The sequence below is a fragment of the Gobio gobio genome, assembly GCF_949357685.1.
Source record: "Gobio gobio genome assembly, contig: scaffold_126, whole genome shotgun sequence".
NCBI classification, from domain to species: Eukaryota; Metazoa; Chordata; class Actinopteri; order Cypriniformes; family Gobionidae; genus Gobio; species Gobio gobio.
The window spans coordinates 41,786-62,651 of NW_027645670.1; the positions used below are offsets into that span (position 1 = coordinate 41,786).

The 20,866-nt window shown below is 39.2% G+C and overlaps 1 protein-coding gene across 1 annotated transcript; it reads left to right on the forward strand.

Moving 5' to 3' along the window:
- Window positions 1-245: 245 nt before the first annotated feature.
- LOC307122430 (uncharacterized protein) lies at window positions 246-18,313 on the forward strand. Its single transcript, XM_079846415.1, has 3 exons — window positions 246-311; window positions 4,242-4,464; window positions 16,361-18,313. The coding sequence occupies exons 2-3, from the start codon at window positions 4,305-4,307 to the stop codon at window positions 17,188-17,190; spliced, it is 990 nt and encodes a 329-aa protein (XP_079702541.1). The 5' UTR covers window positions 246-311; window positions 4,242-4,304; the 3' UTR covers window positions 17,191-18,313.
- Window positions 18,314-20,866: the final 2,553 nt, after the last annotated feature.

The following is a 20,866-nucleotide window of genomic DNA, read 5'->3' on the forward strand; positions in this document are numbered from 1 at the left end:
TGGGTGAACTATCCCTTTAAGAAACACAAAAATGAAGTGGCTGCATTGTTATTGCTTTAACTCTTAACTCTTATTTTTTAAATTCTTAATATGAACTGTATTATTAACTTACTATTGTGTTCTTAAATGTATTTCACTAATACATTCAACTCTGAATTTTGTCATCTTTTTATTTTATTTTTTAATGAATTTTTGTGATTTTTTTTTTTATGCTGCTGCTGTAATCGGGACTTTTATTTTGGAGCGGTCGGTGAGGTGACGTCATAAGGTCGCGCCTGCTCCTGCATCTGTTCTGATTCGGCTGGAGAAAGGTTTGTGGTTTAAGCGTTTAAAGTGTTTAAATTAATTATGTATTATTATTATTATTAAATGCAACACTGCATTGCTTTATCTAACATTTATCAGCGCTGTGTGAGTAAAGTAACAGAATAAACTCATGAGTAACAGAAGGAGCTGCTCATTTCACTTTTTCAAACATGAATACTCGTGTTGTTCCGCTCGACAGGGTCCCTAAGCAGTAAGCACTGTTCGCTACTAAAGAACATCAAATAACTAAAACAAAAACCAAGCTTATTTAAAGAACAAACACTTGAAATGAAATCACTCACTCCTCCCACGCCTCTTGCTCGCCCACCAACAAATATTATTGATTTGTTTTTGTTATTAGGGAAATTTTATATTCAGGGCCGGCCCAAGCCCTTATGGGGCCCTAAGCAGAATTTTATTTGGGGGCCCCTCTGTGCCTCCAATACGATTGACTATTGTCAATTCTTGATCATTCGCACACCCAGTATCACTGACTACGTTTACATGGACAGCAGTAATCTAATTATTGACCTTACTCTGAATAAGGCAATAATCTGATTAAGGTGTTTACATGAGTTGCTTTTAGAATATTACGTTCATGTTCCCGTTTTACATGTTACAGAACATAGTTTGATTAATGGTACGTCATTACGTCCCCATGCCACGCTACGCTGTCCGGGGTCCAATCATAGCGCGACTTTCGTGGGTGTGTTCAAATCAATGGGCTCAGGCAACCCGCTGTAACTTTACCTGCGGGTGTCGCTGTTGGACAGTGTGACTTTATAAAAACGAGTGATTTTTATACTTTTTTTATGATATTCGGATATTATATATATATATATATATATATATATATATATATATATATATATATATATATATATATATATATATATATATATATATGTTTTATTTTGTGTAATATTAAATATTGTCTTTCAGGTTTTTTTAAGAGACACTGCCCATCTTGCCTCCTTCTTGACAGCCTACATTTCGAATAATAGTTTTGATAAATGATGAAAATGTGATGAAAAGGTTTCAAAATCGTGATTGTTTGGATTGTTTTTTTTCTGCCATCGAGCCACAAGCGTTCACTGAATGGCATATGGCTCGCAAGCCTAGAGGTTCCCGACCGCTGTTGTAAGCAGACAAATATGAATCTGGGATTACAGATACAAAACGATCGTATTTTACTTTTAAAATGAGCATTATTGCAACACAAAGAAAAAAAATATAGAGGAGGCCGTGTCCGAGTGAGCAGAGTTTTTACGGTCTATGAGCAAGACACGCAGTCACGCACCATAGCAACATCATGGCAACGACATTAACATTTCAGACTGAAAGATATTTAAACGGGAATTTAAGCGCATTGTTTTGTACGTGTGGTTATATTAATTATAATTCAAATTCTGTTTTATTTGTCACAATATTATTGATGATTGTTTAGAGGGGCACTTTATATACTTTTGATTCGAGCCCCCAAAGCCCTCCCCTCTGCACTTGCCTGGTGTGTGTGTGTGTGTGTGTGTGTGTGTGTGTGTGTGACCTGTCACAAAACGCGGCGGAAACTCCTTCACGACGTTAATAGTTAGATTAAGGTGTGTACATGTCTACAATGCACTTAGATAATGCGACTAAAACAGGCATACTCCACATGTCTTAATTCGATTTTTGTTTAATTCGAGTATGGCTTTAACCGGATTAAGGTAATTAGAAATCGCTGTTTACATGGTAGTTTCTTAATCAGAGTATGGTCTTAATCAGATTAATATCGGAGTATTGTTGTCCATGTAAACGTAGTGAATGTTAGTATTTGTAGCTGTGTTGCTTACATCATGTCTGCCTGTCATGTTTTTACCCTTACACAGTTTTCTTAATTGTAACAGTAGCAAACCCACAAGAGTGGTCAGGTGTTAATAATCAAAGCCTTATAGTTCAGACTGGGATATGTGGCGACTTTTTTTTTTTTTAAGTAGCCTCTTATGCTGAATATGCTCACTTTTCCCCAGGATTCTTTTATGAATAGAAGGTTCAAAAGGACAGCATTTCTCTAAAATAGAAAGCTTTCTAAGAATCCTAAAAATATTGTAATCTAAAAACTGATAATCTTAAATGTGTCTTGAGCATCAAATCCTCAAAAGAAAATTATTTGTGAAGGATCATGTGACACTGAAGACTAGTAATGATGATAAATTCAGCTTTGATCACAGGAAGACATTACACTTTACTATATATTCACAAAGAAAACAACTGTTTTACATTATAATAATATTTCACAATATTACTGTTTTTTTATCAAATAAATGCAGCCTTGATGAGCAGAAGAGACTTCTTTTGAAAACAAGAAATGTTGATTTCTTTCAAACATTAAACAGAGCTTTTATTTTGGCGAAAATACAATTGTATTTTTTGCATTCCATTCGATTGTGTAGAAAGATCCTTTTTATTTTCTAAATAAAAACTTCCGAAATGTAGGCTACACAACTTATAATTCCAAGGGGACGATATAGCAGAAAAACGTTTACTGAGAAACTGGAAGCTATGCTTTAGCCTACTCCAAGACATTCAGCACGTCAGACAAGATATTCGCACTAGGGGTGTAGTGATTCGATATTTATCTCGATACTGAACTCATGATACGATATGTATCCCAATATGTAGCCAAAATAAAGAGTGTTTTTTTAAATGTTGTACTTTTTTATTACTATTAAAATAATATTATTATTAGTGTATTGTTATCAGGACCCAACAAATATTTACCCATTGCTTTATTATACATTATATTCCACATTATATTTAGTTGTTTAATGTAATAATGTCACAGAAAACTTTTCATTTTTTCCCTCACGCATTAGGCTCTCCCCATGCTAGCTATGTCTCACCTCTCCCGCTACTAATGCACTATACATATAGAATAAACCTTCTAAAATGCTTTGAATAATCATGCTAGTGAAACTAAATGTGATCTGATGATTTAAACGCTTTCACTAAGGAGTGCCGCTTTAAATGGTGTTTCCGCTTTAGTAATGTTTGCACTCTCACGTTGAAGAGTGCCGTTCCGGCAGCGCGTGCACTTCAGATGATCAATGCAATCAGTCACAGTTCTCATCACAAGAAAGCGTGTCAAAATGACCACTCAAACTGTCAATGTTTAGCTCATCCAAGAATTTTAATTCTGCATTTACTCCCTCTCATGTTGTTTTCGCGCGATAAGCAATCATTTGAACGTCCCTGCTTACAGTGTTTACTACAGTCCGTGTTTACTAAATCCATCCATTCCATTCATAAAAAGGTTACCGGGTAAGTTAACTGACGAGTAGTATGTTTTAGCGCTGATTTTCTCGCACTTTGGACTTTCAACCCTGGCTAACAAGCAAATATAGTGTCCGGCCGATGGCGCCGCGAGCTCGTGCAGTGCTGTCAGAATCAATCCGTGCATATATTAGAAGACTTAACATTTAGCAGTTTATTTAGTAATTGTTTAAGGCCATTTAGTGATTTCAATAATCATAAAAATAACATACATCAAAAAGTCATTTAATGTGCTCTTGGTGGCCAAGGGGGCCCTAAGCAGCTGCTTAGTTCGCTTATGCCTTGGGCCGGCTCTGTTTATATTCATCAAACTAAACGGTGTAAAGTTAGCTCAAAAGCCAATTTTGCTCATTTTCAAAAAAGTGTGAAATGAATTTAACATGTTTGTGATGCCCTTTAAATTAAACTTTTTTTCATTTTATTTTAATTGTTATATTTCAATTATATTACAATTGTTTTAATACAAAATTTGAAAGCAACTTACCTGTTGAATTCTGTAATTTTGAAAGTTCAATAAAAATAAAACAAACTATCATTCCCTTGCTAGTACGCTGAACTACTAAACTAGGAGAGATTTAGTGTGGATTTATTTTTCTTTCTGTTATTATTCTCACCTTAAACAGGACAAACACACAGAAAAACTCCTGGAGAAGTGACTGAGATCCACGTGACACACTGATATAAATATGGAGTTTATTAAAGAAGAGAGTGAAGATGTGAAGATTAAAAATGGATTCAGTTTGAAACCGGAAGAATCTGAGGAACACACAGAGAAAGAGGAGAGTGAAGACGTGAAGATAGGAGACGAATTGAGAGTGAAAGATGAAGAAACAGAGGAACACACAGGTTGGTCTCATTCTCAAAGCTGAATTATGAGCTAATATTGTGTTGGTCCCCCTTTTTGCTGCCAAAACAGCCCTGACCCGTCTCTGATGGACTCCACTAGACCCCTGAAGGTGTGCTGTGATATCTGGCACCAATATGTTAGCAGCAGATCCTTTAAGTCCTGTAAGTTGCAAGGTGGGGCCTCCATGATTTGATGATCCAAGTGAAAACTTGAAGCTTAAAACAATGACGCTTCTCTTGTAAAATGCTTTAAATTGGCTAACAAACCTGCACTTAACAATAGCCATAGCCATTTACATGCGCACTTTTTTTTTCATTCCGATGAAAATCATTCCGATTCAAAGATTCGCTGGACTGTTTACATGAGACATTATCTAAACCGATCTGGTGTTCACATGTGCTGACTTTCAGTCGGACTCATTTTGTGACATGCACACACAGTTTGTCTGTCACATAGATTCGTAGCGTTGCCAGTTATAATAACTGCGACGTTCGTGGATCAATAGTTCTGTGTTGTTAATTTTTATATTTATTTATTTTTCTGTGGGCGGGGATGCAGTAGTTTAACCTAATTTATATCCTATACAATGGCTATTTCAACAGCTGTGAATGATGAATGCGGACTCTAAATGAATTCAATTAATTTAATTTGAAAAACACAAAATTAACAATAAAATGCACCCAAATTATTAATAAAAACATAGGATAATGGTGAAACATGAATGAAAGCATTCAAGACGTGCTCAGCGTCATTACTAACGTTAGGCTAGATGCATAAATATTTCAGATGATTAAGGAAAGATACCATAATCACAGAGGTATAAATATTAACAAAAGTAATTAAAGACTGTGGGTAATGTTACTTGACCAATTTGAAGCAGTTGTTGAACTTTTTATATAAGCTATATAACTTACAAGAAACAGAGAGAAATGTCGACACGTCCTTTCCAGCAGCTTGAATGTTCCCTGTTGCCATGGCAACTCTCAACGGCCCCCAGGACATAGCTACTTAGCTGTAGCCAGGCTATGTCTGTGTCATTATTCCAACATCATGTTCATAACTTATGAACTAAAACAAGTTTAATACCTCAGAAAAATGAACTTTCCTCTCTTGTCAACATTAGCCTGGTGTGAGCTCTTCAGTTGAGGAGGCGCGCGCTGTATATCACGTCACAGAAAGACGTGCACTCACAGTAATCGGATCAGGTCGTTTACATGGTGGAATTTTTCGTTTGACCGGTTCATGAAAAGGTTTATCCCACCCCTCTCAAACCCATTACAATTTCATTCGGTTTGGCCATTTTTATTCCGACTGAGGTGTTTATATGGAGCATTTTCATTCGGATTGGACTTTTAAACCGATTACAGTGCTCCATGTAAACCTAATGTATAATTTTTGGTAAAAGATGGACTACGGATGCGGAGGTGGCATAAAAATAATACTACGAGCGTAATATTGTTCATCAGGTTGTGGTTCAGCAGGTGCTGTCATTGGCGTGTAGCGACTATGAGTCAGATAAAATAATAACTCAACGGGGAACTGAATTAAAATGAAAGACTCGAATGACACTATATATTATAAATAATTCAGAATTAATGTTTACCCCTTAACTTATTCGTCCGCCGATATGTAAGAACTTAAAGGGGGCTCTGTTAAAGGGAAACATGTATATTTAGCTCAAATGAATGAATTTAATGAATTCATAGGGAATTTTGAGAGTCTATTTTACAGCCGAGCAAATGACTCTTCTAGCGTTCATTTGAACGGGCCGTAAATATCAACTCTGCAGCGGATATTAATATCCGAACAATAGTGAAACACTATTTAACAGCCAGGTAACTTAGATCGGCAGTTCAAGACATTAAATTGATAAGCACATAACACAAGAACAGTTATCTTTGAATACAAACGGAACTTTATTGATTAATCTAACACATCAAACTAATATCTAACATAAACACACACTCGCACATTCACACGTTGCAGAAAGGAAGAAGGTGAGGAAAGAATAAGTTCTAAGAGAGAGAAATTATGAAATCCTAAGCAATCTATGCATTTATGAAACATGACCTGAAGAAACCATTGATCAGTAATTTAACCTCCTATCGTTTTTTAGGCAGGGTTATTACATTTGATCTAATGCACCAGTTCAGCTTGGAATCAAAAAGGCGTTACTTGCGTTTGTGTTTCGCGTGTCGTCTGACAAGGGGGAATTCCCTTCTCCTGGCTGAACAGGGATTTTCCCGGATCTTTGATTCGCTGAAGGTCTGGTCGACGTCTGGGGAAGCCAACCACGTGGGGTGTTGGCGGCTGGGTGGGAGTCTTGTGGCCGTTGTTTGAAGTTGGAGCGCGCTGTTAGAAACTCGTTGTTGAGAGACTTTTGCGGCGAAACTTAACAGAACCCGAGACTTACGGCAATAAAATAAACTTTAAGTAAAAGAAAGGAAAGTGAGAGAAAAGCAGATGGCCTGAATGAAATCGTTGTTAACCCATTTTCTCTGTATTGGTCTGTCACGATCGTCAGATCGTCTCCTGGGAGCTCTGTTCAGAACTCACTCTGGTCAAACTGCTAGGACTTAGCTCATCTCTGAACTGCGAACAGGCCGCGAACCAGCTCGAACCGAACTGGAACCGAACTTGAGCTGGACTCTGCACTGCTTCTGGTCTGAACTGTACAGAACTGTAGACAGTAGACAGCAGACTGAACTTTTCGTTCGTGTTCTGAGATTAAACTCAAACATTTGCCCATCCCCTGGATGGGTTCTGGCCAATTAGGCTTCAGGGGTGACTGTGTCTCCACCCCTCCCACAAAATTGGGTTATCTATAGAATTTAGTTTCCTGCTCTTAGCAGAGAGTAAATTTAGACCTAATTTCTTACTATAAGGACATGATCAATTCTATAAAGATTTCATTCAGCTCATCTGTTGGATTATATCCATACGAACACACCGGTATCAAACACAATGCTTTTTCATCCACTCATTCAATAGTTACATAATTGCATGAATTGTGAGTAATATACATGCCTAATAGTCTAGCTAACGTGTATTAGTTGTAAACACACTAACAAGCTACGTCGAAGGCTATTTGAAATGGAAAAAGTCCAATAATCCGTGATTTGCTGCACTCCATATGTGACAGTTTCTGTGAGCTTACTTGGAGTTTTTAGCGGTGTCGTGGAGTTCATTTACCGGTCATTGCAAAGACAGAGGTCTGGTTGGTGGCGAGTCCATAGGAAGTCAGAACTAGTAGCTCCGGGGCAGAATCAAGCCCCCATCTCCCTCGTGATGATGATGATTTCCTGGAGCTGAATTGTGCTTTGTGAACGGGGATGTTCATTTGATCGAATCATTGGAAGATTCGTTAACTATGTCTGCACCCATAATTGCTACAGGCGCATGATCATTTGCTGTCGGGACTAGTGTTGCACGATTTACCGCTACTAGAAAAGTACAAGTACATTTTATTAGTACCGGTACTTTAAGAATGACAGCCCTCTAATAAAAGCAGTACTTCTTACATTTACATTTAGTCATTTAGCAGACGCTTTTATCCAAAGCGACTTACAAATGAGGGCAATAGAAGCAGCTAGAGCAGTCGAAGGGCAACAATATCAGCAATATGCAAGTGCTGTAACAAGTCTCAGTTAGTCTAGTACAGAACAAAGTTTTTTTTTTTTTTTTTTTAAATAAATTAGACAGACAGACAATGAATAGAATGATGAATAGAATGATAAGTGCTATTCTCGATCGGTCAGGTGTTGCTGGAAAAGATGTGTCTTTAGACGTTTTTTGAAAATGGCCACAGACTCGGCCGCACGAATTGAGATAGGCAGGTCATTCCACCAGGTGGGAACGGTCCAGGAAAAGGTCCGTGACAGCGATTTCATGCCTCTTTGGTATGGCACCACAAGGCGTCGTTCACTGGCAGAACGCAAGTTCCTGGAGGGTGTGTAAGTCTGAACGAGCGAGTTTAGGTATATTGGTGCAGAGCCAGTGGATGTTTTGAAGGCGAGCACCAGTGCCTTGAATTTAATGCGAGCGGCTATTGGTAGCCAGTGCAGACTGATGAAGAGAGGCGTGACGTGTGCTCTCTTCGGCTCACCAAAGACCAACCTCGCCGCTGCATTCTGGATCAGTTGCAAGGGTTTGGCAGTGCATGCCGGAAGGCCCGCAAGAAGAGCATTACAGTAGTCCAGTCTGGAGAGAACAAGAGCTTGGACCAGTAGTTGTGTGGCATGATCTGATAGGAAGGGTCTAACCTTCCTAATGTTGAATAGTGCAAATCTGCCGGACCGGGTTGTTGCAGTGATGTGGTCAGTGAATTTTAGCTGATCATCAATCACAACCCCAAGGTTCCTGGCTGTCCTGGACGGAGTTATGGTTGATGATCCTAGCTGAATGGAGAGATTGTGATGCAGTGCTGGTTTGGCTGAGACTACAAGCAGTTCTGTCTTTGCAAGGTTGAGTTGCAGGTGATGTTCCTTCATCCAGGCTGAAATGTCTGTTAGGCAGGCAGCGATACGAACACCAACCGATGGATCATCAGGTTGAAATGAGAAGTAGAGTTGAGTGTCGTCGGCATAGCAGTGATAGGAAAAGCCATGTTTCTGAATGACCGATCCCAATGATGACATGTAGATGGAGAAGAGAAGTGGTCCAAGCACTGATCCCTGGGGAACTCCAGTAGCTAGACGATGTGACTCAGACACTTCACCTCTCCATGACACCCTAAAGGACCTACCTGAGAGGTAAGACTTGAACCACTGGAGAGCAGTTCCTGAGATGCCCATCTTCATGAGAGTTGCCAGGAGGATCTGGTGATTAACTGTGTCAAAAGCAGCAGACAAATATTCTTAATTTGCGTTGATGTGTGACAGCAGGAGTCAGGACGTGAGTGTGTGTGAGCTCTGCTTCCCCCCCCTTCACTAAACATTGGAAGCAGAAGAGGAATATATATGCGCAGCGCATGACAGAGAAAGTAACAGAAACGCACGCAGGAGAAAATAAAGCTGCCAGACTCTGACCTGAAGGACACGCCTTTCACTCAGATAGCACGCGATCTCGACGTCAGTTTCACGGATTATTGGGTTTGAATGGTCAAAAAGATGTAAAAATGCACGTCTGGCGAATATTCGGCTAAACACAGTCGGATATGTCTTTAGTGAACATATACAGAGTTGAGTGAGAATTCGGATGTGTAACAATGAATTTGGCCCGTGCAGCTCTTAAAGGGCCGGACCTAATATTCTGTGTGATTAATGTTCATCCAACAACAAAAGAAAATAGAAAACCGCCCCATGCTTGACTGAATAACTTTAATATAATAATTAAGAATCAGTGTATAGTTAATTTACAGAGTGAAGACTATGAAGTTTTTTTTAAACATTTGATTATTTAATTTCTTTCTTGGATGCTCCAGTTAAATAGACCTACTGTAGCTTAAAGGCGGCATGAAATCAAATTTTACAATTTGTATTTTTATATTAATATTGTAGTGTTTACTATAACTGATTTATCTGTTCACTTAAAAATTCATTTACCCTTATAATCTTTAATCAAATATGTTAACTTTCCCTCCCCCATGAAACGACCTCTCTTCTCTCCCGGTCATGTGCTATGGCGCGAGGGTGGGGTTATCGCCCCGTCTCGTTTCTGCACCTCCTCTCAGAAACCTGTCACTGATCGTGGTTAGGTGCATTTTTCTCGGTATTAACACAATACCTTCTTCAAGAAGGACTTGAGGCAAAAAGAGAGAAATATATGAGAAATAAAAGCTTTTTTTTAATGTAAAAATTACTCAATATAGTCGGACGAACAGCTTATCGTGACGACTCGCACAGAGGAATGCAGCGTGTGAACGCGCTTACGGCGCGCCCCCCTTATAAGGGAGAGCTGAGATAAAAGCTTTACAGAAATAAAGCCAAAAAAGGCTTAAAATAAGTAAAATCTGTTGCATAAACCAGCGAAAAGTGAGGAAATATGCTCAGTAACATTATGTAGAAAAGATTTAGAAAGAAAATACATTTATTTAAGAGATAGATTGAGTTTTTCTCCACAACTGAGTGCAAACTTCAAATCTGCCTCCATTTTGTTAGCAACGCCCAACTTCCAAAGATCCAATCAATTCCCGAAGGACGAAATCAAGCCTCGCCCTACATTTTTTCTAATTTCAGAAGCCGTTTCACTCGGATATACGTCACAATAAGGAGAAAAAGACAATCTCAACTTCCGTTTCATGCCGACTTTAAAATAAAGCATGGTTTTGGTCATTGTTTGTAACTTACATTTTTTTAAAGATTTTTTTAATCTATATTGTAATTAAAAAATATAATTTAAAAATATTAAATTACTCATTAAACTTTATGTTGCGTTCACACCGGACGCTTGAACATTTTGAGTTTACTCGCTTCATTCGCGTGTGACATTCACTTCACAACAGACGCGAATTCGCCTCATGGGTGGGGCTTCTGCCAGCAGCTCATCTCGTTGAGAAATGGCTGACATGGGCTGTGTTTACACATCTTTTTTTGTTAAAATCTACTGTTAATGTGTGACAAAACGTCACACCAGATTTTCTCCTTATTGTTGTCACAACTAGAGCAAGCTCCTGATTGGTTAACGTGGCGCGAATATCCGCCAATGTTCAGATTTTTCAACTCAGGCGAATCACGCGTCAAACGCTCAATTCGTGCCATTCGCGTCACATAATGTCTATTCACGTCTTTGCATTGACTTAACATGTAAATCACTCGCGCAAATCGCGTCATTCGCGTCCAGTGTGAACGCACCATTACTGTCATGAAATAAGATTTTGGTCATCCCAACCTGTTCGGAATTGTGAAAGGTTAGTGAATGTTAAGATTGAAAATAATGTGATTGATGCAAACATCTCTGTAAGAATGTTCACACTGGCATGTAGTAGGGCTGTACGATTAATCGAAACTTTCGAAAATTAATCGAATTTCAGAACCTCTAACTGACGTATTTTTCCAAATGCCGGTTATTTCGGTTTTAGTCATGTGACTCCGCCCTGTCAGTCACATCAAGTGCAGTTTGCAGGCACACAGAGAGATGCAGGAGCAGTTTTCTGTGTTTATAGAAGCCCAGAATCACTTTAGTAACTGCATGTTTTACACAGTTTATAGAGGTAAGTTAATCGCCGTTCTTATAGCCTACGCGCTGACACACACAGACAGCGCACGCAAGTCCCGAAGCCAGATCGCTTTTGCTTGCGTCCTCATAAAATTTGTCAAATAAATGTGTTTAAAGGCTTGCCAGTTTGAACATTTAAAGCGATTGTGCACTATTCACAAACAACAATACAGAAAACTTCTCCGTTCTGTGCTCATGAGCTTTTTTCTGTGAGACAGAGAGCCGAGCCGTGTCGCGTCTCTCACAACACGCGCCCTGAAGGCAGATCACTTTCACCTGCGTCCTCACAAAGCTTTGTCATTTGTATGTGTTTTAAGGCCTGCCAGTTTGAACATTCAAGCGATTTTCGGCCATCAGATGTGTATTATGTTGAACTAATGCCTGATATATTGTGACAAATGAACACTCATACAGTAGCTCGCACATCACGTGAAGATCGCGTGCAGAAACACACTTTTTCATTAGAAACAAAAGCAAAATAATAATTCATTAATCGTAAGCGAGGTAAAAAATTAAATTAATCAAGGTTTTTATTTTTGGTCAAATTGTTACAGCCCTACTGCATAGCCTTGCCTATGGGCTGGGACTTGATGAACGAATGACTCAAACCTGAAGACTCGAGAGATGAACTAATTAATTCTGTTAGGCTGCATTAACTAGTTCAGCCACACACAACCGGGTCAGCAATCAGAAGAATGGCATCTACGCTAATGATAGTCTCTCTGTTAATCCCGAGGTTTACTGCAGTCAGCCGGATCCGGGCCGGATCCAGATCAGATGGTGGGCCTGCGGCTAGACATGACCAACACATGACCCTGAAGTGTCTGCAGAGACTGTGTCAATTAGACTCCCCCTGAAACTGCCTCATCGACACGGCATCCTCAATAAACCCGTCTCCGGCGTGATGACTCCGATCTTTTGAATATTCCAATCTATTATGACCTCTGACCTGTACAGTCGCCAGAATAAAAATCATACGCTGTTTGTTAATTGGCCATAGGAGAACTGGCCCCCCGACTGAGCCTGGTTTCTCCCAAGGTTTATTTTTCTCCATTAGGTCACCTGATGGGGTTTTGGTTTCCTTGCCACTGTTGCCTCTGGCTTGGCTTGCTCAGTTGGGGACACTACATTTTAAACTAAATATCCAAATAAATGTAATTACTAAATTAACTATATTAACTAAATTACTGATCTGCCACATTGTCACTGTATGATAGTTGAAATGAGCTGATGACATCACCGTTTTCTCCGGAGCGGCTGTACGGCCGAATCAAATTCTGTTGCATTATTTTCCTGTTTGAAGGCCTGTTCACACGGGACGATTTTCGCGCGCGTTTATCGCCGACGTTTAACGCCTCGTGACTAAACAATGGGCGCTAATGTGAGTGTTCACACCGACGCGTAAAACGCCAGGCGTAAAAGCGTCATTTAAAAAAAACGCCTCGGGTTCGTTTTTTTATTTTGCCGCGGCGCGTTAAAAACTGGCCGACCAATGAGATCAGCGCTTTTGTTCACGTGCCTGGAGCTGCTGAAGTGACAGTAAAACACGACTGGGTGGCGCTCAAGAACAAAATCGGTCTTGCCGAGCACACATTGATACGACGAAGAAGTAGTAAGTAGACAAAGAAGAAGATGGGCTGCTAATGCTGCTTGCCAGTTAGCAAAAAGTGTGTGAATGGTTTTGCCATAGACATAATATATCTGTGGTTTTGGCAAGCACGTAAATACTGTCTCTCCTCTTCTTCTGTGTGACAAGCGAGTGTCAGAAGCGTAAGTGCCGCAGCACCACCTTGTGTACCGGGAGCGCATTTACTGAATGTGCACGTTCACTCGGCGCATCGCCAGTGGAAATCGCTTGGGTGTGAACACTCAAGACGCGCCGAAAAAAGTCACGAAAAATGCTGGCGATAAGCGCGTGCGATATTCGTCCCGGTGTGTACAGGCCTTAACACTGTGAAGCTGCTTTGAAACAATCTGCATTGTAAAAAGCGCTATATAAATTAACTTGACTTGATCTGAAAAATTACACGTTAATTCGTACAAATAATTTTTTTTAAATTTAATTCAGCATTTCTTTGTGTGTGTGTGTGTCTGTGAAATGTGAAAACCTTTGGCCTAGGCTATTTCATTATATTTTATCCAGATAATGCATAATTTTAATTATTTGTTTTAGTTTTTCCCAGCCTATTATTTCCTTTTTCTTTCCTTCAGTATCAGAACTAATACTAAACAAGTGTCAGAATAGCTGCTACAATTAGCAGGGATTCAACTGGCTAGCTAGGCTAGTTCATGTACTTTTGTCAAACTGTAAGCTAACCTACCAGCTGCCTGGACACATATATTCCCCAGCAATGATGAGATGTCCAGGGCTGGACACATGCTTGTTCTTCGGACAAGTAAATCTGCCATGTACTTGTCCGAGTAAAACATTTGCTTGTGTGGGCAAAAAAAAAAATTGTTTTTGTATTGCAAATAAAATTTATTCTGAAGCAATATTCTCACCAGTGTTCGATCAGCTCTTACATACTTAAATCTGCATATTCGTGATATTTTTACCTTTTATGAAGGGCATTTTTCCATAATCTTATTGAATATCGGCTATGCTTCAGCTTTCATTGTATATGCTTAGATTTGATCAATAAATTAAATTAGAATAAGACACTATAGGACTGTTGCCAATCAATTTTTCATTCTAGAGTCCGCCTAGTGAATTTGGGCCATTTCCACCACTGTGAATATCTAAATCTTACCCGGATACAGCAATGCTATTTTCTGATTGGCTGTGTGTGGCAGGGCCCTCTGAACTGAATGGGGGACTCACTTAATTCCTCTAATAGGGGTTCAACTTGGTGGGCGTTATCCTATTAAATGCAAGGTGTGGCATGTGAGCAGGTTGAAATGCGCATCTCTCACACCCAATGCGTGAGACTTGAGAGCCCGGCGTGTGTTTGCTTGTGAAATGTAGTTTGCGCACCGGAGAGAGTTGTCGGGGATTGTTCCTCTTGTACAGTCATGCAGTGTGAAACCTCCTGTCGCCGATTCATCTGTCAGTGTGAACACAGCAGTGACTGAATGATACCTCAGATAGTCATGCAGTGAAAAGAGCAGTGATCCGACCAGTTTGAAAATCGTGCAGATATTCAATTTTCCACTGGGCCATTGTTGGAGAATGTGGTTCATCCAATTAATTGTTATAGTTTTTCGTGCACTTAATTAGAGTACATGGAAAATATCTCTTGTTTTTACTTCTCCAATCTTGGGGTGTCCCTTCAAGCTAGAAAAACAGGGGAGTAGAAGGCACGTCTATGCAGAATTTTCATGATCTCAGCCTCAGCCCGTTGCCAAAATGTGGATATTTTCAGACAATCCCAGAATATATGCGTGTGGTCTCCTAACTTCCCACACCCTCCAGCATTTCTCTGCTTCTGGACCATTAACAAATTTTGATTTCGCCAATGGTGTTCTAAAAAATCTAATTTTTGTTTTCTAGTCAAACTCTTTCCAGTTGTGACTATTGATTCCCTTATGACATTCTGCACATATACTTCCCCATGTCTCATCCTCAATTTAATTTAGTTCAGACTCCCACTTTTTCTTTATATGGAGTGTATTATCTGTGGAGTCAAGTAATATTCTGATATACATGTGCGAGATATGATTTTTATGTAAAAGACATTGCTTCTCTATATCAGTAAAATACTATTCCGCATCAGTTGGGGCTTCCATAATTATGTCCTTGTCTTTATGAGTTGTAATATAGTTTCTTATTTGCAGATGCCGAAAGAAATTACTCAATGATAACATAAATGTTTCTTTAAGATCAGAGAATGAATGCAATGTACTTCCCTTAAATAACTGATCAATTATGATAAGACCCTTCTCAGTCCATCTAAAAGTACCATCCCACCTGCAGGGTAGAAACTCAGGGTTATCTACTATAGACATGGATTTTTTTTAACTCTTGTCCAAACTCTCAAAGTTTGCTTAACCCATACATTTTTTATTTCAATATTTTTCTGAGATTGGGGTGTCATAAAGGCTAGTGTTGACAATGGGGCATTTGGTACAGAGCACTGTTACATGTTAACCCATTCTGTTTCAGCATCATTGTTAATCCATGGTTTTTATTGACGATTATGTGCACAGATACCAGATACCTGGAAGCAATTCCACTCCGAAAAAATCACATCCCGAGCAGTTGATAAAGCTTTAACAAAGGTCTTTAAAACTTTTGGTCTACCAAGAATTGTCTAGACTGATCAGGGGGCTTATTTTCTATCTAAATTGTGTGCTCAAGTTTTTTAAATCGCTCAATATTACACATCGTATATCCAGTGTTTATCACCCAGAGAGTCAGGGGTCTTTGGAAAGGTTCCATCAGACCTGAAAAGCAATGATTAGGAAATACTGCATCGAGACATGGGTGCATCTCAATCAGCTCCCTGGTTCAGTAGTCAGGGCACTGATCAGGACATAAGTCAATGGGCTGACTCCCTGATCAGTGCCCTGACTACTGAACTAGGGAGCTGATTGAGACGCACCCATGGTCTGAATGGGACGAAGGTGTTCCTTTGCTTTTATTCTCAATCTGTGAAACGGTGCAGGAGTCTCTCAAGTGCCCATGGGAATAGGATCTAGTTGTATGTTGGTTTTGATACTTTACATGTCTAAATGTTTTGTGGTCTGTTGCTTTGTACCATTAAACTGGTGTTCATTTGCATTTGTCTCTTTTCACCTTAGACCTGACGGTGCTGAAAGAGGAGAGTGAAGTACTGAATGAAATGGAAGAGAAAGTTAAACATAAGAATAATTATTTCATAACAGGAGAAAAAACTTTTAGTTGCTCACAGGCTGAAAAGACTTTGTCACGAAAAAAGTCTAAAAATAAGGGAACTAGAAGTAATTTCACCTGCCAACAGTGTGGAAAGAGTTTCGCTTCAGGAGCAAGCCTTAAAAGACACATGAGAGTTCACACTGGAGAGAAGCCTTACACCTGCCAACAGTGTGGAAAGAGTTTTGCTAGAAAAGTAAACCTTAACGTCCACATGAGATTTCACTCTGGGGAGAAGCCTTACATCTGCCCTCAGTGTGGAAAGAGTTTTGCTGAAAATGGAAGCCTTAACAGGCACATGCAAATTCACACCGGAGAGAAGCCTTACACCTGCCAACAGTGTGGAAAGAGTTTCGCTCCAGGAGCAAACCTTAAAATACACATGAGAGTTCACACTGGAGAGAAGCCTTACATGTGCCCTCAGTGTGGAAAGAGTTTTAGTTATAAAGGAACCCTTAAAGTCCACATGAGAATTCACACTGGAGAGAAGCCTTTCGTCTGCCCACAGTGTGGAAACGGATTCGCTCTAAAAGGACATCTCACAAAGCACATGAGAATTCACACTGGAGAGAAGCCGTTCATCTGCCAACAGTGTGGAAAGAGTTTTGCTGACAAAGGAAACCTTAACATCCACATGCGAATTCACACTGGAGAGAAGCCTTACACATGTCAACAGTGTGGACAGAGTTTTGCTGACAAAGGAAACCTTAACCGGCACATGAGAGTTCACACTGGATAGAAGCCGTGTACATGTGGACACTGAGAAAAGTGTTAGGTATAAAAAAGCGCTGGAGTACCACATGAGTATTCACGAATGAGAGAACTGTTGTCACTTTTGTGAAAAAATCCTGTTCGATTTTTGAGACATAAGTGTTCATTGAATCGATGAAGGATGAATGTAACAAGGGCACTTAAGACACATGTATTGACATGAAGTTTTGTGCACAATGACAAAGGCAACATTCTCTAAAAAATATTAAGCAGGGTGGACTGCCATAACGTCAATGAAAAACATTTCTGCAGGCTTTAACATGGCTGTTTATGATTAGAAATGCCAAACAAACTTCGCCTAAGGAGGCGATGGTAGCCCATGAAAAGAGGTTGAAAATACCATCACAACAACATCGGTCCCAGGGAGCAGGTGGATCCTACAAGGACTTGAGAGACTCATCACCTGGGCAAGGATGAGGTTTAAAGACTGCCGCCATCCAGAACTCCAACAAAGAACTTGGGGCTTGGCTCACCAAGGTTGACTAGTCCAGTCTGCTTGGTAGATTTAAAGCTTGGATCTACCAGCATTCCATCCTGCCCCGAGTCCTGTGGCCCCTGCTGGTCTATGCAGCAATAACAGAGGCACGACACAGATATATTTACAGCAACTCGTCTTATTTCATCAGGACTTTGTGGTAGCGCAGCATGATTGCTTTGAAGTATTTGAAAGGGCAGCCATGAATGTGTCTGGAGTTTCTCAGTGTTACGAGCGTGACGTCCAGCGCGCAAAAAAAAGAGAAAACATTGACTTCACTTTTATCTTTTTACACATTCATTTCCCACATATAATTGAATGAGGAAAGGAAAAACAAAAGAAAACTGCAACAGGGTAGTTGACGTGACGTGGCTTTTTCACTGTCACAGAAGATAAAACATAATTTATTTCACATTTTCATTATTTAGAATACTGTAAATGGTTAAACTTTTTCTTGTTTTACATGAATTTGTTGTTTTAATACCCAAGTTATTTTTAGTTTTTTTTTTTACAACTTTGAGCCAAATCTCAAAATTGTCCTATGGTGTGACGGTAGACAACATTATTTAATAAATTTTACATTTGATAAATAAAGAAAATAATGTTTAAAAATCTTAATGAACACTCCTGGCATAATTGTGTAAGTGTCTATTTCACTAAGTGGCCATCACTTTTCCTATACATACATTTCTAAAAGTGTAGGAATTTCATAAAGTTTGTCACAGAAAAAAATGTCCTTTGGTGTTATGCAAAAACCTGATATTAATTTGGCCAATATCATGGACAACTACATTTAGTTAAAAGACCCCATTCAAGGTCATGTGACTGAAGACCCCTATGAAGGCCATGAGCAGTGCACATGGTAAGTATTTTTCTCAGAATTGTTTAAATATTTAACTATGTTTTCAGACCACTGAAGTTGTTAAGTTTTTTTGTCCTTTGGTGTGACACCCCTAAATTTCATTTTTTAATTAAAATTAGTATTTTTAACAGCAGGACTATGTAATATTAATGCAAATGTATAGGGGTGTCCCCGACTAATGATTTACACATTCGAATCAGAATTGTCGAATCTTTCTATAGTCGACCGATAGTCGAATCATCTATGTGTGTGTGAATGGATTGGGACTGGGAGGGGCACGACAGTCAGCAGGAGGGTAAAACTATTTTTATTTTATTTTACACACTCCACACAGCAACAACTTTTAATAAAGCGACCAAAACTGCCTGCCAACTGACAGACGAACTGACAATGGCTTTCTTATTTAGGTTTAAATAAAAGGTAATGTGGTGGATAAACATTCGTAAAACGTTTGCTCATAACATTTTAAAGCCGCGATCGAAATACAGAACATCACACAAATATATAAACGAACATTTTGATAAATAAACCTAAACAAAATACCTGCCTAGAGAGGAAAAGAACACACTGACTGCAGACAGGATTTGCATTTCACATTTTGCGAAATTAAATTAAATCGGCAAAATTGCTGTGCCAGCATGCTTTCAGTGCAGCTGCAGCGCAACATCGAGACAACGAAAAACAATAAAAAGCATTAATTTACAGAATTAAATTAGAACAGAATATACATTACTAATAATAAAAAAATAGATAAAAACGAAATCAAGTCACAGGGAGCATAATAAATGTGTGCAAAATGGCAAAGTGCTGGGGAACATATGAAGACTTCAGATGCAAAAGCCTAGTCCGTCTGACACCTTTCTTTAAAATAAGCATTTTTAACAGGTTTCTATGTATAGGTTTCTACCCAAGTACCGGTACTACTGAATGGGCTGAGGCTGGGATTTAGTGGGTTTGAAGTGAAAGTATTTTATGAACGTATACTATATGCGGAGAGCATTCACTCAGTGCATCTGAAACATCTGAACTCTTCATATATAAAAAAACACAAGCCACAGTTAAATTAAGTAACCCTGAGTGACTAATAAATAAAATAAAAATAAATAAATTATTAAAACAAAGAAAATTTAGCCAGAATTGTAAAATTTTTCTTTTTAACTGCCACAACAACAATAAACGCTAAACTGGCAGGTTTTTTTAGCTAAACATGTTCCCAGCAAATTAAAATTAGAAACGGCTGAAATGTTTGAAAACACTTGTACCCTACCCGATCGAAAAAAATCCATTCTTTCACTCTGCTTGTGTGCGTTTGAGTCTTTTCGAATTGTGTGCGGGGAAAACCGACTTGTTAACGTTGGCCGGCAGCAGAACGCTCTTAAACTTGCCCGTTTTAAGTGGAAAGCCATGTTTGTTGTTGATGAGTGCTAGGACATGAGCTGTTGGCACAACTTGCATTTAACTTTTTTTGGATCATCTTTTACTATTTCAAAGTGCATCCACACTTTAGAGTTTCTTATTCCAGACATTGTTAAGTATTCCCTGCCGCCAAGATGCGCCTCGTCTGTCACGGATCAGGGAAAGTGAAACTTAAAATCTGTCACAGGGGTGGTTAGATTTATTCACACACACACACACACACACACACACACACACACACACACACACACACACACACACACACACACACACACACACACACACACACACACACATGTTAAAAATATTTATCGAACGCTTCTTTCTTTTCACGTTTATTTTTACAGCATTATCATAATTAAAGGCTATATATAACTTAATATAACTGTACAAAACCAGTAGTTCTGTGTGAAATTAGACATTACGCACCCCCCATATTGCCAAAATGGTATGATCCTCATTTCATAACACCCGTGAAGATTCCACTGTGAGATCGGTGGTCGAATCAGGCTACGCATATCGATGCATCGAATCTTCGACTATTCGGGGTCACCCCTACTTATTTGGTAGGTAGACATTTAATAAGCGTTTCACGTCCGGGTCCCGATCAGCCTGTCGGGGTTGTATTCGCTATAACCTCCCTTCCTTTAATGGTGCTGACAAGTGGACGGTAAAAAAAGACGGAAAATCATTGTTATGTGAACAGTAATGGTACATTTACTGGAAAAGACACAATTTTATAAGAGGTGTATATGTTCATCAGGTGAAAGCGGCATTTATTTATCTCTAGCAAAGACTAGGGACTTATTTGACTCTCATTCATCTTTACCCTGGCCTGAGTATAACGTTATTTGACTGTATGAGCCTATATCTTAGTATTTGACTTTCTTC